The following is a 24,796-nucleotide window of genomic DNA, read 5'->3' as shown; positions in this document are numbered from 1 at the left end:
TTAAGACTTCTTCTAGTATTAAAATCCTTTATTAATATTAAATATAAATATTTTTCAAATATTAAATATTATTAGGTATGCTTATTAAATATGTGTGTAGTTTAAGCGGTTGGAGGTGGGGGGTTGGAGCTGGAGAAAACACTTTACCTGTCTTGGTTTGAGGTGTGGAAAAAGCTTGTTTTGAAAGTTTTTAGAGGAGCTGTGGCTTGAGCTCAGTGTTTAAGTATCGATGAGAATTAACAGGTAAAAGGCATTTTACACAGTATGTGAGTGTGGTTTATTTAGGGATGGTCTGGTATATTTGTTGAAGACGTTGAGAGAGTTTGTTATTGATGTTTGAGAAAACAGTTATAGCAAATGTCAAAGGCATCTGACTGAAGTCATTTCCAGGAATTGCTAAGCAGACCTGCAGGAGAAAAGGAAGCTAACAAATGAGTAAGGGATGGGTAAAGGTTTCAGTGACGTTGAAGAGTTAGTATACTAGCAATAAGGAAGAGAGGCAATCTGTATTTCTAAGATGTTGGGTTTTAAATTTCAGAGATGATGCAGTGCCAGGTGATGCAGTCTTGCCATTTGCAACAACGTGATGGAGCTTGAGGGCATTATGCTAAGTGAAATAAGTCAGACGGAGAAAGACAAACACCATATGATTTCACTTGTATGTGGAATGTAAGACACAAACAAACAGTCTGTGAGTTAGTTGGAGAAGGCATTCAAAGTTGCAGCCATTTCTCAAGAGTTCCCTTGAGGAACTTTTTCTTTTTATCAGACTTTCTAATGCTTGGCACACATGCCTAATTTTTTAGTCAGCCAGGGATTTGTGGAGACTATATATGAATCCTTGTATATCTTTTCTCATTTCCAAGATCTCCCTATTAAATTTCTGATTGGTCCACTCTTTGTCTCAAATCAGACTGCAAGCTTGGTCTTGCAAAGCTGCAGGTTTTCCTTGTTCATCTCTACTAAGTCTAATCCTTTCAGCCAGCAGAGCTGTAGGTTTTAGCTTCCCAATGAATTGATTTTTACCCCTTTAGCACAAAGATACAGACTTACCAGCTTCAGGCTGGAAAACTGCAGTTCTCATTGAGTGAACTGGAGGCAGAGGTGAAGAGGTAGCCTCAGGTGAGAAGGCTGCGGATTCCAGCCATTCCTGCCTGAAGCTCTGGCAGTTTTCCAATAATTGATTCTCAATAGACAATTTCCAGTGACCTGAAATAGTTGATTTTTTTAAAAAAAATTTGTCCATTTTAATGCATATATTTTATGTAGTGAAATCACTGACCTCTTCATATCCCACCATTACTTTTTTTTTTTTTTTTTTGCGGTACGTGCCCCTCTCACTGTTGTGGCCTCTCCCGTTGCGGAGAACAGGCTCCGGACGTGCAGGCTCAGTGGCCATGGCTCACGGGCCCAGTGGCTCCGCGGCATGTGGGATCTTCCCGGACTGGGGCACGAACCCGTGTCCCTTGCATCGGCAGGCGGACTCCCAAACACTGCGCCACCAGGGAAGCCCCCACCATTACTTTTGATAGTGTTTTGAATACCAAAAATGACAGATTTAATAAAGCGAGGCAGCCTCATTATTTTTCAGATTATATCTAATTGCTTTCCATACTATGGCTATTCCATTATTACTCCAGCATAGTTGGTTGCCACCAGTACTAGCAGTCACTCTTCCTGTGCATTTTGTCACTAATCCATATTTTGAGACATGACTATGTAGGTTAATACAAAAGTCATTTTTAGAGACAATCTGATAAAATTAATTACTATAAAAATTAATTGCTATGATGGAAACAGAAAGATAAGTTGCTCAATTATATATATTTTTCTCAAGTTTTTGGACAGTTTTGGTATAGGCAAATACCTCTGTAGAAATCCTTACTTAAGATACAGGTAATTGTACTTGTTAATTAAATATCTAGATCAGAGCTGGATTTCATAAAAATTGTTTTCTTAGAAATGCATTATGTAGAAAAAAATGCTTTGAATAGAGTCCATTTTTGTGTCTAAGTAAGACATGAGACCTATCAGGTAGATAAGGAATAGTTCAATAAATTTGTTACATAAAAGTTTTAAATTTCCATACAGAAAAATTCCATTGCAAACAAAGTAAAAGACAACCAATGAGAGAAAAGTATTTAAAATATTTTTGACTAGACAGAGGGCTAATTTCTTTTATATATAAAGAGGTTTTACAAATTGGTGATTTAAAAAAAAAAAACACCAGAAAAATAGACTAATGCAAATGAACAGGTAGTTTACAGAAGTATAAACAAATAGTAAACATGAAAAGATGCTTAAGCTTTTAAAGAAATTCAGAGTAATACAACTCTTAAAATTCCATTTTTCATCTGTTAGGGTAGCAATGTACTAATGAAGATGTAGGGGAAAATGAGCTCTCCTTATTGTTAGTACTTTGGAAACATCTATCAGAATTTAAAATGCACATGGTGTTTTATCCAGCAGTTCTGAATGTGCAAAGGGTATATGAACTAAAGAATAATCAGTTTTACATTATTAATGGAAGTAAAAAATCAGAAACAACCTAAAGTTCCATTAATGGAGATTGGATGGACTGCCATCAAATGGAAAACCATCCAGTTTTAGGAAATAACGAGATGACTCTATATGTAGTGACATAGAAATAGTTGTCCCTTCTAGAGAATGTCACACAGAGTGAAGTAAGTCAGAAAGAGAAAAGCAAATATCGTATAATAACACGTATATGTGGAACCTAAAAAAGTGGTACAGATGATCTTATTTGCAAAGCAGAAATAGAGACACAGATGTAGAGAACAAATATATGGATACCAAGGGGGAAGGGGGTAGGGTGGGAGGAATTGGGAGAGTGACACATATCCTTTACTGATACTATGTATAAAATAGACAACTGATGGGAACATACTGTACAGCACAGGGAGTTCTACCTAATGCTCTGTGGTGACCTAAATGGGAGGGAAGCCCAAAAGGGAGAGGATATCTGTATGTATGGCAGATTCATTTTGTTGTGCAGTGGAGGCTAACACAACATTGTAAAGCAACCATACTGCAATAAAAATTAATTTAAAAAAAGAAATAAAAAAAGAAAAAAACTTTAAAAAGTGTCTTGGAAATTCAGATGCAATAAATTTCACCTAAGAATTTTAGGGTTGTAGCCTTGTCACAAAAGTAGCATGAAAGCTGATTCCTTATGAATAACCAAAAATTGATAAAAATCAATAAACATACTCAGAAAAGAAAAAAGAAGAAATAGTTGTCCCTGTACACAGTGTGTCTGATTATGTTTGTGTGTGAATAGAAAATATCAGGAAAGATTTTCATAACTCTCTGAAATGTGACTCTCTTTGAGGAGTGGAGTTGGTGGAAGGAGGAGAATTGGGGAGCATTATGTTTCTAAACTGCTTGCTTTTTTTTAAACAAGCATATATTAAATTTGTATTTAAAAGAAAAAATATTTATATAATACCTACCAAATTTTAAATTAAGAATTATATATTTATAAATGAAAGAATTATAGCAAAATTTTTCTGACTTGGTTCCTATTTAGATATTGATTATAAACATTAATTAGTTTACGGAAGGTAAAGGGAGTACTTTTCTATTAGTTAGAGGTTAGACATAAATCAATGATTTCATTCAAATTTCATTCAAATCATTCTTAAGATTTGAAAGGTCTTTCAAAAATAACCTGGTTGAATGAGTCATGTGTTATATATATGTAGCATATTAAAGTAAACTTATCACTGGGGAAGGAAAATTTAATGATCATCCATATCATATTCAAAATGTATTAGTTATTAACATATTTCATTTAAAATAATACTGAGTTCAGGAATAGAAATTTTTTAATTAAATTGAATTGAAGGATACAAAGTTTTGAATCTATGAAAACAAATACTAAAACAATTTCTTTATAAGCAGTAGATATAAAAAATTGCAATATTTATATTTCAAAATATTTATTTTTAAGTTTTTCTTTTTATGCAGGTTATCTTATAATAAGTATTTTATAGTTGTTTTATTTTCTTTTAATTTTATAATACTTTAAATTTATGAAAATTATAGGCTAAAGATAATGATCGTATTTATCTAATAAATTTGTTTTACATTATGGAATCAAATTTTATCACAGGTTTCGTCTTGATATATATCGCTGCTTGGCCAGTCCAGCTTTAATAATGTTAACAGAGGAGGATCCAATTCTGCGAGCATTTGAACTTAGTGCTGATTTAAAAGAACTAAGCCTTGTGGAGGTGGAATTCAGGTGGGAATGAATAGAAATTGTAAATTTTTTAAAAAAATTTATTTTATTTATTTACTTTTGGCTGTGTTGGTTCTTCGTTGCTGTGCACAGGCTTTCTCTAGTTGTGGTGAGCGGAGGCTACTCTTCATTGCAATGCAGTGGCTTCTCTTGTTGCAGAGCATGGGCTCTAGGTGCATGAGCTTCAGTAGTTGCAGCACATGGGCTCGGTAGTTGTGGCTCACGGGCTCTAGAGTGCAGGCTCAGTAGTTGTGGCACACGGGTTTAGTTGCTCCGCGGCATTTGGGATCTTCCGGGCCAGGGTTCGAACCCATGTCCCCTGCATTGGCAGGCGGATTATTAACCACTGCGCCACCAGGGAAGCCCTGGAAATTGTAAATTATCTCTTTGTTTTCCAGAATATTTTCAGCCTGAGTTTTTTCATAGGCCAAATTATCATTTATTTATCTACATTTGATCCAAAATGACCAAACCTTGCTGCCACATACTTGGGATTTTCCTTTTCCCTCAGTGGAATAGACCCCAGTACCACTTACGTCACTCCTTCCCCATCTTCCTTCTTCCACTCTTCCACCACCCTTAAATCCCTACTTTGTTCAGCATTGCCGGAGGCATTCTAAGGCAGTGTGAAGAGTAGTGGGAATGGTAGCCTTAAGCAAGAAAAAACTTATTTATAACTGCTCTCTGTCCTACTCCCTTCATTCCTAGATTCTGTAATCATCCTCGGAGCCCGATCCTTCATAACTTTCAGAAGCATACAGAATGCTTTCTGTATGTCAGGTACATTCCACACACCCAGACTTTGTCCCTTTTCACTGTTTGGTGAGATTTTCTAGTAGGAGAAACATAGCATGTAGACATAAAATTGATTAGACTGCAATTAGATTCCTAGACTAAGAAGTAGGTAATACGTTGTTTGTTAATTCAACTACTGGGCTTCCCTGGTGGCGCATTGGTTAAGAATCCACCTGCCAACGCAGGGGACATGGTTTCGATCCCTGGTCCGGGAAGATCCCACATGCTGCGGAGCAGCTAAGCCTGTGCACCACAACTACTGAAGCCCGCGTGCCTAGAGCCCATGCTCCGCAACAAGAGAAGCCACCACAGTGAGAAGCCCGCGCAATGCAACGAAGAGTAGCCCCCGCTCACCCCAACTAGAGAAAGCCTGTATGCAGCAACGCAGCCAAAGATAAATAAATAAATAAATAAATTTATTTTTTTTAAAAAGAAATTCAACTACTTATTCTTAGATAATTTTGGTTACATAGTAAGTGGCAAGAATGGATGAAAAAATGTTAGCTGGTGAGGAAAACTTTTTAATTCCTTGAGTTATAATTTTACGCAGCCAGTTCATGGAAAATCCCATTGGAAAAAAAAAAATTAATCAATGGGAAATCTCCCTATTTTCCCTTCCTTTCCCTTTAAAAAAACTGAGTGAAAAATTATTTTCTGAAATCTAACCCCAATTAATTCATAATTATTTATTTCTAACTTTATTCTTAAGTTGTTCCACTCAGGCATAAGCTTAATGTAATTGATATTTTAAAAAGAATTATCTACTAAAACTTCTTAGTTTCTCAGAAGTGATTTAGGCTTGCCTTTAATGAGCAGGTAAGTCCTAACTTTCAAGGAATAGTGATTCTGAAAGAGAATTCTGTACTAGGTGTGTTTCACTAGTACAAACTAGTACACCTAGTTTTCTTTCTAACTTTAATTTTGTTTAAATGAGCACTTTAAAAATGAAACAATACTATTTTAATATCAGAAGTAGCATAAACATGTTGTAGACTATCCTTGAAAAAACTTCCAGTTAAAAATTATATAATAATATTTATTGGATAGCATCAAGATATTACTATCTATTGTTTAGATAAATAATATAAAAGGAAGCTTTATACAAAACTATTATAGAATGAGGGCAAATGAGTTAAGTGAAGAGCTGGTTGACAAATATTATCAGAACTTCTAGGAATATCAGTATATGTAAGAAAACATTGTGCTTACCTAAGGTTATCAGTGTGAACACAGAGAACATAATTGTGTTACAGTTTTCCCCAAAGGTATGGAGAATTTATGCACCAGTAGGTTCCTTTGACTATCAGCACAAAAGATGTTGTGTAGCAGTATCAGAATTAAAATGTTACTGAGTAAAAAATGTTCTAGTGAAAACAGCTTAATTAGAAGATGGAAGTGACATTTCTAATAATAGACTGTTGCACTTTGCAGGAATGATTATGAGGAACTAGCCCGGCAGTGTAAAATGTTTGCTAAAGATTTACTTGCACAAGCCCGGAATTCTCGCGAATTAGAAGTTATCCTAAACCATACATCTAGTGATGAGCCTCTTGACAAACGGGGACTACTAGAAGAAAGAATGAATTTAAGTCGTCTAAAACTTGCTATCAAATATAACCAAAAGGAGGTATGAGGTTTTCTGTGATATATTTAAATTATTTCCTCCACAGTAGTCTGGTGGCTCAGAACAAAGGCTTTGGAGCAATACATCTAGGTTGAGATCCTAGTTCTGCTTCATAAAAACTGTGTGTCCGTGGGAAAGTTATTGAACCTGTCTGAGCTTTAGTTTTAAGAATTAATTAAAGATATATATATTTAGAGTTTAGTACAATGAGTATAAGCATTAAGCAAGTACTCAATAAATGGTAGTTGCTATTATTTTTAACAATTAACATTAATAATAATAATATGGATGTTAATGTAATGTTTTTGCTATATAGTAGCTATGCAGGTAAGATCCTATAGAGTAAATGCCTTCCTAATGACGTTTCCATCTTGTGTTTTGTCTGTCATGCGTTTGTATTATTGATCGCTTATAAGTAGTCCTTTCTATAGTAATAGGGCCTTTCTGTTTAAAAATAAAATATCAGATATTATGTTCCTTATTCTTATTTGTTAATTCATTGTGAAACCCAAAGGTGGAGAGACGTATGCTATGATAACTAAGTTGAATCTGGCTCTCTGGCATCATCCCTTCCTATTAAGGGAAATACCTATTTCTACTCCCCATACACTCACATGCACATGATCCAGGAACTTGAAGAAGGAAGGTATGCATTTTTAACTTCATTTTTTGAGATAATTTATTAGACCTGGATATTTATGTGTAGATAATGATGTTCAGTAGAGGGTGTTGGTAAATGGTACTTTTAAGGTATTTCTTCTAAGACCCATTATTCTTACTATCAACATAGATATTGGAATAAAACTTGCTTATCAAATTTATATTAATATAAAAATGGGGCCCCAAACAGATTATGGTAGAAGGCAAGATATAGGACCTTTGGTGCTAGGGACAGAGTTTTTTTTTGTTTTTTTGTTTTTGTTTTTTAACCAGTATGTGGGCCTCTCACTGTTGTGGCCTCTCCCGTTGCGGAGCACAGGCTCCAGATGCCCAGGCTCAGCGGCCATGGCTCACGGGCCCAGCCGCTCTGCGGCATGTGGGATCTTCCCGAACTGGGGCACGAACCCGTGTCCCCTGCATCGGCAGGCAGACTCTCAACCACTGTGCCACCAGGGAAGCCCGGGACAGAGTTTTTGATTATCTTGGTTGACAGTTTGAGCCTCCCAATAGCTTTGTGACTCAGGAGATTGATAAAGGAATTACAAGATGTTTACTTTAAAATTACCTAGATTATAAAGCAGAAGCTAACACACCATTGTAAAGCAATTATACTCCAATAAAGATGTTAAACAAATAATAAAATAAAATAACCCAAATATTATATTTCTTATCTAGATCTCTGGCTTCAAATCCTATAACTTTTCTAGTACTGCAGCGTTCTTGCTTAAGGTAGACCATTTATAGGAAAAAAAAATTAAGTACAAGAATTTGGATCAGTGTAGCTGTAAGATTATAAATCAGCAACATACCTATGTGGCTTTAAAAGGAAATAAATGCTAATATGTATATGTAGAAACAGAGAAAATAGGAACCCTGATGTAATCTTCCCCTAACATACATTTTGACTAGATCTTATGTTAATTTATTTACTTATGTGTTGCACAACCTAAAATAGACACAAAATACTAGAAAATGATAGAATGAAGATATAACAAAGATACAAAACCAACTTAAGTGCTTGACAAAAGAACCTCAAAGAAAGGTGGAAAGAACCAAGATTATCCTGGTAAGGGAAGAAAAAACTAAGAGGCAGTTTCCTAATGATATATATATGTATTTCCCTGAAGAACTCACAGAGGATAACCAGGTGTTCCATTCTAAAGAAGAGTAGAGAAAAGGAAAAAGAAGCAGTGGTAATATTTTTAGTTGGAAGGAAGATACTCTGTAATTTTAAGAATTAATGAAAATGTAAATTAGTTTTTTAAACTAGAATTCTAAAAATAATCAAAGGGGAAGATAATATTTTTCCAAATAGTTGGTAGACTTTGTTCAGGTCATACATCCTGAATAACAAACTACTGTGATACTTAGTGGCATAAAACAATATTTCATGGTCATTTTGTAGTAATTTCATGATCATTTTATTATGCTCTTGGGTTCTTTAGGTCAAGAATTAGGAAAGGACACAGCAAGGCTGATTTGTCTCTGCCTCTCCATGTCAAGGACTCAGCTGGAGATAGCTCAAATGATGGGGGGCTACAATCATTCGAGAGGCTTCTTCACTCATATGTCTGGTGCCTGAGCAGCAGCTGAGGATTCAAACAGGGAGCTCTGAGTGGGCTGGGTGCTCAGGTGGGTGGGTCCATAGAGGGTGGGTCTCCTAAGAACCTAGGACTGGAACCTTGGAGGGGCATGGCTTTCACGGTGGGCTGGCTGCAGGGGGATGGTCTGAGTAGCCTCTGAGGGCTGACCGGAGTGCCTACATGTAGCCTGGTCTTCTTCATAGCATGGTGGCTTCAGGGTGGTAGGACTTTTTACCTGCCAGCTTTTGGCTTCAAGAGCAAGTGTTTCTCAAATAAGGTGGAAGCTGAATGGCCTTTTAAGACCTACCTTCAGAAGTCACATAGCATCACTTCTTCCAGAATCTACTGGTTAAAGGAATCATAAGCTTGTTGAATTGAAGGGTAGGTAATATTGGTAGCCCACCTATTGATGAGAGGAGTATCAAAGAATTTGTTTCTATGTTTTAAAACCACCACAGACTTAGAACATCTCCAATTGAAAATTTGTCCTTCCAGTTACATATTTAACATTACTGTTAATTAAATCATCATTATATAGAGGAATGGCAAGGGCAGCAGTCACGCCTGAGATTGCTTTGATACTCAGGGGAAGGATGAAACCACTAAGTTTGGGATGCTACTAAACTGGGTAGTTGGTGGGAAGAAAAGCTATTTTCCTCCCTGATATTTCCTCTTGAGGGACAAATTACGATTCCCTAACAACACTGGAATCTAAGCAGAAGGATAAATAATGAAGATTTAAGTACCAAAAATAGGTGTAGTATTGATATATTAGGAAATTTCTTGATAAGCACAATAAACAACAACAAAACTCTGTCTACTTTTTTAAACTACAGTGTTGCATTCTATAGATTATATTCTGTCTTGGGATAAATCATTTTAAAACAGGACATTGACCAAATATTATTTAATATCTGAATGATATTATGATCACTTGTGCTTTACTTCGGTGATTTCAAACCTGATTACATTATTGTGTCCAGAGTTATCAGAATCCTTAACTTATACTTCACAACGTGAGCATTATATTGGGAAAATATTGCTTCTGAATTTTGTAAACTAAAAAGCTTCGTAAACTTTGGTAAATTCATTTCTATACTTGAACTAGAATTTTCCTCTTATTTGGGAATATTTTTCCTTTTCTTGTCACATAGAATTCCATTTTAAGAAGATTTAAGAGTATCTTTAATACATTTTAAGAAATTCTCAGTGTTTTTGTGGAGCATAGAAATATCTGATGTTTAGACTTTAATTGCTTTGCTATCTTGACATCTTGGTTTCTTGTAACTGAAATCATCAGTTTTTCTAGGCTGAAGTCTCTTTCTGTGGATTGTGCTTGTTAATTTTGAAATTTCATAAACACTGTTATGAGTCTTTATAAGTTAAACGTTTTGAAATGGCTGAGTAGGCTAGTAATAATCACTAATATTTATACAGTGCATGCTATGACCAGGCACTATTCTAAGAGCTTTACATTTAATCCTCATAACAAGTGTATGACTAGATACTATTATTATCCCCATTTTATAGATGGGGAATTTGAGGCTTAGAGAGATTTAAAAACTTGCTCAAGGTCATTTAGTAAGTAAGTGGCAGAGCCTGGATTTGAATCTAGGTAATCTGGCTCCAGAGTCTATGCTCTTAACCACCACACTCTTTTATTACACGTAAGAAAACAAAACAAAAAGAACTGGACTGTATAGAATTGATTTCAAACTATTATTAAAACTTTGACTATCAATTAAATAATAGTACTATCAGATCGTATTTACAAGTTATATTTTACTTTTTTTATATGTGTGTGCTTCATTTTCAGTTTGTCTCCCAGTCCAACTGTCAGCAGTTCCTGAACACTGTTTGGTTTGGACAGATGTCAGGTTACCGACGTAAGCCTACCTGTAAGAAGATAATGACTGTGTTGACAGTTGGCATGTTTTGGCCAGTTTTGTCACTTTGTTATTTGATAGCTCCCAAATCTCAGTTTGGCAGAATTATTCACACACCTTTTATGAAATTTATTATTCATGGAGCATCATATTTTACATTTCTGCTATTATTAAACCTATACTCTCTTGTCTACAATGAAGATAAGAAAAACACAATGGGGCCAGCCCTTGAAAGAATAGACTATCTTCTTATACTGTGGATTATTGGTAAGTATCAAGTTAGTTTAAAAAGTTCTGCCTTTATTTAGCCCATTAATTCTCCCTTGCTTGGTGGCATTATAAGCTGCCTTCAACTTTTAATTTTGCACTGTTTATACAGGAAGAATTTGAATGCTTCCATGATCATTGAAGACGTAACTAACATTTTTTTTAAAAGATAAATGTTCTTGAACTTGATGATAAGGAAGCAGATCTCTTACTTAATATTACTTAATTATATGGAAGTTAAAAATTCTTTCTCAGTTGCTAAAATTGTTCATGATTGTTAAAACAGAAAAACAAATTTTGCTGATGAATTTTTTTGTTATAAGAATATGAACATTTTCTTAGGTATTTTGAAATGTAATAATACATTTTATACTCGGTTGCATTTTAAGAGTTAACTATTTTGTTTTATTATATCATTAGCTTTTCTTTTAAGAACCTATGAACTTTTATAGTTACATATTACCTTATATAGATAAAACATTCCCTGGGGACTCACTCTATAAATCAGTTCTTTGTAATGACAGCCAGATCTCTTTAGAAATGACAGTTTAAAAAAAAAAAGACATTTTATTTTCTAAAAATTGTTTTTTTATAAGTATTATGATGTATCATAAATATTTTAATGATCTTCTGCAGTTTTTACTGCCCTTGCCCTTTTCGGGAGAGGTGGGAGGAGGAGGGAAGTTGAGGTATAATTACATTGTCTATTTATGGTCTTTTAATGACATCCCCTTTATTATTTCCCTCTGGATCTTCAACCTTGTTTTTAACCTCAGCATTTCCCACCTTTTTTTTTTTTTCTTTACTATTTGCTATAGAGTAAAAGGAATACTGAAATTTATTCTTTTCTATGTTATGAAGCACTGATTGATTAATATGTTCTTGACTGTTTCAGTTATTAAATAATTTAAGAAGAGTTAATGTACAGTGCTCACTTTTAGTTCTTCAGATATAGAAGTGTATTTTGGGATTTTTATTTTTAGTTGGAAATCAGTTCATTTCAAGTAACTTGATCTTACATCAGAGTTATGCATTAATGTTTAAAATTAGGTAGATACAGTAAAAATAATACACATTTGAACTTTAGGCTAAAGAGAATTAAATAATTTCTTGTTAATATTTTCATGTTTCTGATATTTCCACTATCTTATCTAAAATTTAATATTTTAATTTAGGAAATAATTTATACTTTATCATATTTGACTCCAAATTGCATTGTTGTAGATCTTTTCAATGTGAAATTTGTTTATATTTTTAATTGGGTAGGTTAGGCTGAAAGGAATCTCTTAGAAGCACTTTTCCCCTTTATTTAAACTACTTCTGAAAGATTGTAATATATACCTTAGTCATAAAAAAGGGAAAATTTATATTATCTATAATCTATTGTTTAAATAGTAGTGAGAGTGAAAAAATATTTTCTTTGTTTTGTAAAATGAACGTCTGTAGCCAAGCCTGTATAAGAAGTAAAGTTTATATTTCTTAGCAGTGAATAAAAACTCACTGAAGTCAGAGAGTCATACCACTCCTTGGATAGCATAAATATCGCTGCTGTCACTGAATTTCACAACAAATGGTAAAACTGTGGCTACTCTTTTCTAATCACAATGGCCCTGAACACACACACACACACACACACACACAATCTTATTAATTTTCTAAACATATTCTGTCTCAGTAGAAGAGTGCAGTATGAATTATGCCATTAAAATTCCTGGAAGTATTTTTCTTTTCTCAGCACAGCTTCTGCTTGGAAACAGTTAGATACGAATAAACCTTGCCAAGGATGTTTTCTGAACCTGTTATGTCTTTAGATCACTCTGACTTCCTTAAATATATAGATCTGAACTTGCTCTAAGGAAACATGTAGGAATCATTTGCCTACTTGTTCAAAGTCACTCCTTGGTTCAATTTACTTTTTCATGCAATGAGCACAGGGACTTCTGACTCATAATGCCTGGCTTCTGTACATTTGTTTCCTGTTCTTTTCCTTAGCCCTCCAGGAAAAAAGTAGGGTTAAATTATGAAAAGCAAGGTAGAAAAAAAGAAAACAATGTGTTGATGAATCTACAGAATATTAATGGTATCCATTTACTTAATTTTTTACCATTGGAATATAATAGAACAGCCCTTACAGAAATGTATATTTTGAAATGTTGTCTACCTACTTTGTCCAAGCACAGGCAGAAACAGATATGGCCCAACACTCATGGAGCTTATGGTCTAATTATTGTTTAAAAGAAAAACACCCAATAACTTGAAAATCACACAGATAAAATAAAAAATTACACGAGTTAAGTGCTACTAAGTAAAGGTCATGGAGCTAGGAGAGCAAGCATTTTATAAGGGCATTTTACCTACTCAGGGGGTTGGAAAGTCTATCTTGAAGAAGTGATAAATAAGCTAAGATTTAAAGGATAAATAGGAGTCCACTTGGAGAATTGGGAAAGAAAGGTATTGTAGGAGAATTGGGAGAGAAAAATATTCTAGGATGATGTAAAAGTTACATTCAGGGGCCCTGTGGCAAGAGAGAGCATGGCGCAAAGAAGGGACTGCGTAAAGGCTGGAGGCAGGAGGACAAGGGAAGTGGGATTTGAGATGAAACTATAGAAGTGGATGTTATACTAGACCATGGACAGCCTTGTTGGCCATATTAAGTAATTTTGACTTTATACTAAGAGCAGTGGAAAACCACTGGCGTTTTTAAGTAGGTGGGTGACATGATCAGATTTTCATGTTGAAAAGATCGTTCTGGCTACAGCGTAGAGAACGGGTTGGGAGGAAGGGCTGCGGCAAGAGTAGGTGGAGGGAGACCGATAAGGAGCCTGTTGCAGTACTCTAGATGAAAGCTGATGGTGCCTTGGACTGATGCCTGTTGCCATAGAAAGAGAAGGAAACAGATTCGAGAGATATTTACAAAGTAAAGCCAGTAGGACATGGAAATAAATAAATAAATAAATAAATAAATATATATATATATATATATATATATATGAAGTGGGGGAGGAGGAAATTGTTAAGCAACCTAAGTATTCTAGAAGAGTACTAGGTTTGGGGATTTGTGAAAGAGTAGATCCTGAGTGTGGTTTTGGGTATGTTGAAGTTGAAAAGCCTTCGAGAAATTCAAAAGAGATGTCAGTCAGACAATTGGATATCATTGTCTAGAGCTCAAGACGAAGTTTAAGCTTGAGTTAGCAGTATGCAAATAATCTGCATATATGTTGTAGATGAAACTGGGCACACATGAGACACTTGAGAAAGTATAAGATGAGAAGAAGAGAGGACCTAGGAGCAAGCCTCGAGGAATTCCCAGAATGATGGGATTACGGTTTGCTAATCTTAACTAACTCTAAAAAACAACAAAAAAGGACCCCAAAAGGTAGTCCATTGATTGTGTAGTGATTGCATTGCTTATAATAGTTTAAAATTATTGTGTTCTTCCAATCCAGCTCAGAAATGTGAAATACATCAAGTGTATTAGCTTCACTTTGGTGTGGGATATTGCACAGGAGCTGGGAAACTGTCAGTGGTACTTAATATTCTTTCATATGTCTGCCTTTCTTGATCAAAATCTTCTCCAGTTGCTGTTGTAATTTTTGTCAAGCGTTCCCTTTAGGTATAATATTACATTTTACAGAAATAAAACACTTATTTCTGTAAGCATCTTTCTTGGCTTAGTGTTCTACTGTTACAGTGTTTGGGTTAATAAAATGTAAACGATTTGGTTTAACATTTTTGGTTAGTTTTTATCTATTCATTTTAAATAGAAGCTCATCCAAGTGGAATTTTTAAAAACTGTTTTCCCTGTCAGACCTGCAAATATTTCAAAATGTTTTTCTACATAAAATATGGGTACTGTATAATTAAGATGTTACGAACAGATATTTTGAGAATACTTCATGTGTTTCCCAGGGGACTTACTCTGTACACTGGTAAGTCAGAGGATGATTCTGATTGACTTAACTTGATCTTCATCCATATTTAGGTTGTAGCACTCTGTTCTTTTATCACTTTACATTCTCCTTAAAAATACCTTAGTGGGGCTTCCCTGGTGGCGCAGTGGTTGAGAGTCTGCCTGCCGACGCAGGCGACACGGGTTCGTGCCCTGGTATGGGAAGATCCCACATGCTGCGGAGCAGCTGGGCCCGTGAGCCATGGCCGCCGAGCCTGCGCGTCCAGAGCCTGTTTTCCGCAACGGGAGAGGGCACAACAGTGAGGGGCCCGCTCACTGTTTTAAAAAAAAAAAAAAAAAAAAAAACCTTAGTGGAGGAATGTGTCATAAAGCTATTCTTGATTGTAGTACTGTTCTCCGTTACTCCCAGGAATATAAAACTATGGAGAAACTTCTGGCCAAAGAAGGGGAAGGGAGTTATTTGGTTCAGTTGGTTTTTATTTATGTATATTTATTCACTGAGCAAATTTTTGAGCACCCACTGTGTATCAGCCACTATATAGGACATTTAGGACATTGGTTGATAAAACAAAGATTCTTACCCTTGAAGAGTTTACCCGAAGTGGGAGGAAGGTAGTCAGTTAATAATAGACATAATAAGTAAACTATATCCATTGTTTAAAAGTGATAAGTACTAAGGGAAAAGAAAGAAGAGTTGGGGGATTGGGAGTGAGGGGCACGGGGTTTGCAATTTTAAATAGTATGATCAGAGTAGGTGGTGAGCAAAGATGCAAAGTGAGGGAGTTAGCCAAATGGATATCTGGGTGAGGAGCTTCCAGCCAGAGAGAAGAGCCCATGTAAAGGCCCTAAGGCAGGAGTCTTGTGTGTTCAGAGAACAGCAAGGAAGCAAGGAGGCCAGTAGTGGAGGGAAAGATTGATAGGAGAGGAGATCAGAGGGAAGAGGTAATGTAGGGCCTTGTAGACCATTGTAGGGAATTTGGTTTTGACTCTGAGTAAAATGAGCTGTAAGGGAAGGTGCAATGCCTACTCTGCAGTCAGCAGCGTGGTCTTAGGTTCTCATTAACATTCGCACTCGCCGGACACGATAGGCAAAAACCTGGCACCAGATTTACTTACCTTTGGAAGATAGAAGACAGCAAATAGAGCACGTCAGCATGACAGCTTCAAATATATCTTTATTGGCAGTTCTTACAAAAGACAGGGCTGCTTCCCAGCCCCATAGGGGCACACTCAGTTGTGTGGAATGAGGCCATATTCATGGGTATGGGCTACCCCAGCCAAAGAAGCCTGAAATCTACCAGGATTTCTTATAAATCCAGCAGGATATCTTAGAAAGCCTCAGAATGTAGCTCCCACTACATGTACGCTTTACATTAAGCGAGACATCAAACAGAGAAGCTGAGGCCTGTGCTTCTCAACATGTTTTTATATAGTCCTGGTTGGGTGTACTTTTAGGGTCTATGAGTCCACTCATAGTCCTCCAGTCCAGATGCAATCAGTGGTTGTTTTTATAACAATCTTGAACACAGCTGACCTTCCATATTTTTCTTAATGTAGTATGTTTCCAAGGCAACACTTAAATAGATGATAACATGAGATTTTCTTCCCATGGGAAAAGAGTTCTGTCCTGCAGTTAATTCTTTCTCCTCTGGGGGTTACTACAGTGTTTTGAGGAGAAAAGTAGCACTTGCATTTTAAAAGGGTTACTCTGATTGTCATGTTGAGAATAGATTTTAGGGAGAACAGGGTAGAAGCAGGGAGACTAGGCTATTTCAGTAATTCAGGCCAGAGAAGATAGTGGCTTGAAGTTGAAATAGTGGTGAGAAAGGTTAGATCCTAACTATATTTTGAAAGTAAAGCCAGCAGGACTTACTACTGCATTGAATGTGTGATTTAAAAGAATATCAGTCAAGGATGATTCAAGGACATTGAGAGTGAGCAGCTAGGATGGGGTTGCCATTAAGTGAGATGGGGAAGTCTTCAAGAGCAGTGAATTTGGGTGCAGAGATTAGGAGTTCAGTTTGGACATGTTAGGACATCCAGTTTGAGATGTAGAGTAGCCAAGTACCTATACAAGTTAAGTTTAGGAAAGAAGTTTAGAGATATTTATTATTATGTAAATACAGGTTGAGTTCAGAGATAAAAACTTGAAAGTCTATCACATAGATGGTATTTAAAGCCGTTAGACTAGACTGGATGAGGTCACTATAGGAGTGAGTGTAGACAGAGAAAAGAATCAGGAACTGAGCCTTTTGGGGGTTTTGTATTTAACATCAATTTGCTTTCTTATGCTTGTTTCACATCATTTATTAAAATCCCTCTCTGGGAAAGATATTGTCATATGAAACTTAAGGTTATTTTCTTTCATATTTTAAGAACATTTTACTGAATGTTATTTTTTTCTTCTGAATGAGGCTACAACTGACAGGTGTTATTTATTTAGTACTTTGAGTCTTAAGGTATTTTTTAGTTTATTATTGAATGAAGAGAGCATTATCTGATTTTTTTTCTTCCTTTTTTAGGGATGATTTGGTCAGACATTAAAAGACTCTGGTATGAAGGGTTGGAAGACTTTTTAGAAGAATCACGTAATCAACTCAGTTTTGTCATGAATTCACTTTATTTGGCAACCTTTGCCCTCAAAGTGGTTGCTCACAACAAGGTGACTATTAACTATGTCAACTGGAGGCACAAGTGAAATTTATTTAGGAAAAACCCAGGGTATTTAACTATGTATCTCAGAGTTACTTTGGCCCAAATCTGTGTCTGATGTGTTTTCATTCTAAACCTATCCTTGTGCAAGGGAATAGTACACATTGTTTCCTTCCTTTCTAATAGCTTCAAGGGTGTTAATTACCATTAAATGTTCGTTACCTATTTTATGCCAGGCACCATGGTTGATACTTGCTATACTTTATCTCATTTTATTCTCACAGGGATTCTATGAGACAGATGTCCTTATCCCCATTTTGCAAATAAGGAAAAGGAAGCTCAGAGATAATAAATAACTTGTCCAAGACCACACAGTAAGAAACCAAGACTGGATTTAAATCCAGGTCTGTCTAGGCATTTTCTTTCTACCAAATGCCAATTCCTTAAATCTGAGCTAGGTTCACTTACCTCATTAACCTATATATTACCTCATTAACCTAAGTAACACAAAGTTACTTAAATTGATTAGTGTTAGATATCTTTATGTCTATCTGGAAAAAGTTTATCTGAATGGAACTCATTATATAGTGTTTTACACATTCCAAATCATGACTATTATCTTACACAGCTTAAAAAGTTATGTAAATTTAGTTATTTTCTGATTCCTATATTTTTAAATTTAAAATTTGACAAAAATCTAACCTTATAGACATCTTATAATGTTACATTTATAAAGATTTATTAAAAGCCCAGGAAAGGTAATGGAGATTATGTTAACTACCTTGGTTTACACCTGAGTTTAGAATTCTGAGGCGTCACATTCAAGGAACTATTTATATAATATTTTTTGGGTTTTGACTGATTTATAGACTACAGAGAAAGCAAACTGGTTATCTTATATCACTTTATTAAAAACCTCTATTCATGTAATTGATCAGTAGTACCAAACATGTTTATTAGGTATGCTCCATGACCAGAGTTGTGAAGTTATTAAGAAAATAAAAAGATCATATATAGATAGATGGTTTGATAGAAAGGTTGATGGTCATTGGTTTTTTTAGACTGGTCTCTTTAGTTCTAGAAGCAGGGTGTCCATATAGTTTATTATTCAGACCAAGACACTTTACAAGTGAAAGGGGGCACAATTAATAATTATGCCAGGAAAACTGGTATGTAATCTGGGACTGTCCCAGGCAATTGGAACATGTGGTCATTCTATGTCTAAAGTATAATAATACACTCTTTTTTTTCTTGTTATTTAGAAGGGAGAAAGCATATATGGGCCATTGTAGAATCCTGAGTCAAAGGGCTAGGTTAATTTAATGTGATAGCTAATTAATTGACAGCACACATTCTTAAAGTTTGTGTTGTGGAATTTAAGAAAAACTAGCAGAAATTTCATTCATAAAAAATCTAATGAAAGTTTTTAAAACATTAGTTTTTTAAAACATAGGAATTTCTGAGAAAACCTCTTTATATAGCACAAGTGATATTGCCCCACATATGTAGAAATCTTTTATTTATTTAAAACAATGTTATTTCTATTAAAAGAAGAGAACTTTATAAAACATAAATCGAGTCCCCCACAAGGAGACATAAAATAGTTTTCTTTCAACAGTCAGAATATTTGTTTTTTATTTTCCTAACTTGAGAGAGCTGTTTTATCTTTGGCTTTTTTTTTCCTAACCTTAGTTTCATGATTTTGCTGATCGGAAGGACTGGGATGCATTCCATCCTACACTGGTGGCAGAAGGGCTTTTTGCATTTGCCAATGTTCTGAGTTATCTTCGTCTCTTTTTTATGTATACAACAAGCTCTATCTTGGGTCCATTACAGGTGAGTAATTAAAATTTCTTGAAGAAAATTTGTAAAACTACTACACCTTTTACTTGTCCACTGGAACATTGTTTTCTCATGATATTAAAGCTAAACTTTGCTTTTGAAAATAGTTAACAGTTGAAAAGTCACAGCATGTTCATCTGCTTTGCTTCTGGCTGAATGATAATCCTCTGCTTTTAGACATTCCAAACTTTGTTAAGCTGTGGTCCATTGTCCCTCTCCCCCGAGTTCATAGACGTAGATGTATTTAAAATATAGTTATATTTCAGACAGTAGAAGGACATAAAATTTTGCTTTTTACCAAAATGAATTTCACATTTAAAGTTTTAAGTGATAAATATAAGGGAGATGTTGCACAAACGGAATTCATACTTCATGATGATTTTGAAAATACGTAAGTTATATTGTAACAAAATACTCTTTTACTTTGCTTAATAAATATCAAATGTAGTAAGTTGGAAAATAGAGTATTTAGAGCTAAAAAATTTCATAGAGCTTATGTAGTCCAACTTTATGCTTTACAGTACTTTATAGTTAAAGAAATTGAGCTTTTATCATTTCAAAGTAGTATGATTATTATACATGAGAGTCCAGGACTAAATTCTGAGTCTCTTTACACTAAAGAAAGGACTCATAATTGGTTGCATGTACCCCACAGATTTTAGTAGCTGATTGTTCTTGAAAGGTGGAGCCAGTTCTGCTTGGGGACCAGCTCTACATAATACTTTGTTATTTTGTAAGTCTGAAAACCTGAGCAATATTCATTTTTCCTTGTTAAGTCAAAATTTACTAACAATTTAGATTCTGTTTTGTATTTTTAAAGGAGATATTTTAAATAAAATGCATAATTACCTTCTCCAACAGAGATATGAAAACAAAATATGTAGGAAAAACCCCATTTGATTTGGCTTGTGCTGTCATCCTCCAAGAGTGTTTCCTGAAGTGTGACTCTCTCTTAGCCAAGTCCTGTGAGATGCTCGGACTGAAATAAGTTTGGGATACACTGCATTCCGTATAACCTCTTTTGGGAATTCACAGTACACATTATCACATTAAAGCCTATGAGAAAGAAGTAAAAAAACTTGTTTGATCTTGTTCAAACTATCATCACCTAAATTCAGTTAACATCATACCCATTTTTCATGAAATATGCTCAGGTCTCTTTTTTTCTCCAAAACATGGTTTGTGAAACACTGGTTTAGACTATCTGTTATTTTGATTTAATTTTATCACTAATATCTTCTATAAATGTTTTAATCAAGAGTCCACAGTATTTCTACATGCACATTGTTTTCTTTGTTTTTTAGCTAAAAACTGATGGTATCACTAAGTTTCTATACTGAAAATTTCTTTACAGATTTTTACAACAAGTTAAACAGGAAAAAGTATATTATTATTTCTTAGCAAATTATTTGTTTCTTTTTCTTAGAACTGTTGAGTCAGGTCTTCCTGACTTAATCTTTTCCCAAAAGAACTATAGACATGTATACAAATACTGCGTAAGTGGGTATTTGTCTTTTCAGCTGTGGTGTGTGTTTTTCTCCTCCAGCAGGTACTTTATATTGTTCTAATAGCCATAGAACTAGCAAATAATTTAAGTGAAACTAACAAATATTTAGTGTGCTCCTATTTTTTAAAAGGTCTACAGGTTAATCATAATATATGTTTAAATATTATGGTCTAGTCCAGCAACTGATTTTTTTAAAAACGTATCTTAAGGTATAATTTGCCATACAGTAAAATGTACCCGTCTTAACTGTATAGTTTGATGGGTTTTGCAAATACATAAACTTGTCTCGAGTGTGACTGGTTCTCATGGTCGCAGGCTCCCTGCTCCAAGTCATTATATAAAGTCTGCATCCAGCAGGAAGAAGGGGAAAGGCAGAGAGCATGAGCCAGCTGTCTTTCTTTTTTTTAACAAGAGGACAATTATTTTTCCTTGAGGCCTACAAAATACTTCCACTTATAACTCATTGGCCAGAATTGGGTCACATGGCTGTTTGTATCTCTGAGGAGATGAGTACTTTTAATTGAGCATATTTCCCCCCAAGAAACCAAGGTCTGGTTACTCAGAAAGAGGATGAAAAATAGATATTTAATAAGAATCTGTAGAGTCCTATCTTCAGGCTTTTACTTAAAAGATTTCTCCAATAAAGTTATTTGTTTTCCAGTGTAATCTTATTGACATGAAAGATTTGTATAACATATTGGTAACAAAGAACTCTAGAATAATTTTGTGCAGAAGATTTATAATACATTTTCCTCCATTTTGTTAATCAGAAGCAAGGAACTCAATTAAAAGAGTGATTCAATTATGAATATAAAGCGAAAAGAAATGCAAAAGGAAAATTGACAATAAATTAACTACTTTAGCTAAAGTGCAGCTTTTTTTCTTTACATAACATGCTATGTCAGATAATGTTTTTATGTGATTACTGCAGTTGTTTGTTAAATTTATCTCCATTTACTAACATTTTTTTCCTTCCAAATCTTTGTAGATTTAGAAGCTGACAGACTTTAATTTAGCTGGTTATATAACCTGCAGTAGGAGTCCAGATCTCTCCCTTAGTTAGAATGACTATAATTTATCATCCAAATAGAGACACTTTGGAGAATGAAAAGGATATTTTTCATTACTAAGTTGGGACAACAGCTGTGAACTGAGACTCTACCAGGCAAAGCAAGGTCATGGAATTATCCTGTAGTGGAATACATAAAATGATCCTGATTCAGCAGTGATTGAATCCTTTATTCTATTACTTGAAATTTGTATGATTGTATTTGTTAAATTTCTGACATGTTGTAGGTAGACTTTGGAAGATGGCCTTCTACAATCGGGCCTTACTTTCTAGCCATTGCTCACTATACTCATCTCCTTATCTCTTCATGAAATACTTCTCCATCTGGGCCAAGACCAGTCACTAATCTCACACAGGTCATGTGCTTTCCCACTTCCTTGTCATTTTTTATGTTATTACCCTGTTTAGAATGTCCCAGACCCGGGGTCCCCACCCCCCAGGCCACGGAACGGTATCAGTCCAAGGCCTGTTATGAACCAGACTGCCCAGGAGGAGGGGAGCGGCAGGCAAGCAAGTGAAGCTTCATCTGCCACTCCCCATTGCTCCCCATCACTCGCATTACCGCCTGCACCATCCCCCACCCCGCCCACCCCGTATGTGGAAAAATTATCTTCCACGAAAACAGGCCCTGGTGCCAAAAAGGTTGGGGACCGCTGTCCCAGACTATCCTCTGCTTGTTGAAACTTTACTTATTCATTCAATAAACATTTATTGAGTGCCTGATAGGTACTGGACACTGGGAATATACTAAAGTGAGTATACTGCCGTCTCCTTTTAAAGAATGCATGGTTCACCGAGGATGACTAGCCAATGACAACATTTGGAATGGTAGATGCTGTAATAGCCCAGAGGAAGGGTACTCACTTCAGTTGAAGGCATCAGAGGAGACTTCCCAGAAGAGATGACACTGAAATTAAGCCTTAAAAGATGAGTTGAAAGGAGGTTGGCTGTAGGGCATTCCAGGGAGAGGGGACATGCACCAGCTTTAGTGTCCCCACCACTAGAAAATCTGTTTCTACACTCGTACTCCCATGAGAATGAATTTCTCCATATGATGGAGTTAATGTCTGTTTGTTGAATTGAGTTGAAAAACTTGTTAGATGGGGTTGAGTAAATACAAGCACTGATTGGTCTGAGAAAACAAAAAAATCTGATGGAGAAATAGGGCTACATCCTAGCTGTTGCTGTACCTGCTTATTCCCAATAATAACAGCAACTAACATTTATTGAACATTTCATGTGGACCAGGCACTCTCTTATATGTTTTCCATTTATTTAGCCGTCCTCACAACCCTTGTTATTTTTCATTTTCATTTTACAAATGGAGGGTTTAAGGCTTAGGGAGAGAAATAGTTCACAGAACTATTAAGTGGCAGAGTCAAGAGCTAAACCTGCCTCGGTCTGACTCCAGAGACCAGCCTGCTCTTTGAAGTTAGCTCTCCCGCTTTTTTGAATTCAGGATGCCAGCTAATCTACCTCAGCAGATGTAAGAGACATGATTGGGTATAAATCAGTAATGTTACATACTTCAACAACCAAAAAAAAAAAAAAAGGCACAATCTATAAATAATCGTGAATAATGGTAATATTAACAGTGAACATTTGAGTCCTTAACTGTGTGTCCGTTACTATTCTAAGATCTTTATTTACATTTATGACCTCATTCAATCCTCGCAACCATTCGAAGAGGCGGACTCTTGTATTTACATTTTACAGAGGAAGCAACTTAGGTGTAGAGACATTAAGTAACTTGTACAAGGTCACACGGCTGATGAGTAGTAGAACTGGGATTCCAACCCAGTTTGGCTCAAGAGCTAATGGTCTTAACCACTGTGCTGAATTGCTTCTCAGAGTTTTCATGAGTAATATGAGTCCCTCATTAACTTTTACTGTACAATACTTCTGTTGGCAGGCTTTCATAGTTTATAGATTTTTAAAATTCTTCTTCATTTATCCATGTGTGTCAAATGACTTATGCAGCCTTTAATACTGGTAGTTGGGAGATTAGACAAGAAGGAAAAGACAGGATCACACAGCTTGGTTCAGAATCTTGCTCCATAACTTACTGTTACCTCTTCTCTTCGAGTCTCAGTTTTTGTATCTGTTGTGAGGATTGAATGGGTCAGTGTATATCACATGCATAGCAGAGTACCTGACGCATCATGGGCTTTACATAAACGTTTCGATCCGTTCCTCCGTTCCCTTAGAGTAGTGGAGGTAACTGTGACCGACCTGAAAAATAATACAAGAAAACTTGGAAAGTGAATGTAGTATGTGACACACGAGTGCATCCTTTATTCCTAGTGAATTGTTTGTTTTTATTGGATAATTATCAGACTTAGTGGCCTGTATAACATAAATGGCATATTATTGTTGTTTGTAAAGTATTGTTCTTTGTGAGTAAAGAGTGATTTCAGGTGTTTGGCATTTTAGGGTATACTGGGGATGGATATTTTTTCTTGAAAGGAGTATGGAATGTCAGAGCTAGAGGGAAACTTAGAAGTCGTATAGTCTAGGGGTTCAAAAACTGGAGAGGCTGCAAGGATGGTGTGGGGAACACATTTAACCTACATTCTCCAGTCCTGCCCTCAGAGATGCTGATTAAATAGTTCGGGGTGAAGTCTGACAAATTTTTAATAGCATGTGGATGAGCAAGTCTGATGCAGCATGTGGCCATTTCTTTTATAGGTCAGGAAAGTAAGGCCCAGCTCACATAGTGTTAGAAAAAAGATGGTGC

The 24,796-nt window shown here is 35.6% G+C and overlaps 1 protein-coding gene across 6 annotated transcripts in view; it reads left to right on the top strand.

Moving 5' to 3' along the window:
• The window catches only part of TRPC1 (transient receptor potential cation channel subfamily C member 1), a 63,928-nt gene that overhangs the window by 23,208 nt on the left and 15,924 nt on the right, over positions 1–24,796 (top strand). For 4 of the 6 annotated variants that reach the window (XM_030873302.2, XM_030873301.2, XM_060298516.1 and 1 more), the window contains 5 exons: positions 4,136–4,267; positions 6,491–6,686; positions 10,743–11,079; positions 17,512–17,651; positions 19,334–19,477. In XM_030873302.2, the coding sequence (XP_030729162.1) occupies positions 4,136–4,267; positions 6,491–6,686; positions 10,743–11,079; positions 17,512–17,651; positions 19,334–19,477 (949 nt within the window). Of the gene's footprint in view, positions 1–4,135; positions 4,268–6,490; positions 6,687–7,567; positions 8,976–10,742; positions 11,080–17,511; positions 17,652–17,938; positions 18,046–19,333; positions 19,478–24,796 lie in introns of those variants that run through there. The other 2 variants (XM_060298517.1, XM_060298518.1) reach the window with 2 other exon arrangements.

Source organism: Globicephala melas, chromosome 4 (assembly GCF_963455315.2).
Source record: "Globicephala melas chromosome 4, mGloMel1.2, whole genome shotgun sequence".
In the NCBI taxonomy this organism is placed as follows: domain Eukaryota; kingdom Metazoa; phylum Chordata; class Mammalia; order Artiodactyla; family Delphinidae; genus Globicephala; species Globicephala melas.
The sequence above is the reverse complement of the archived record's forward strand: the minus strand, read 5'-3'. Positions and strand labels throughout refer to the sequence as shown.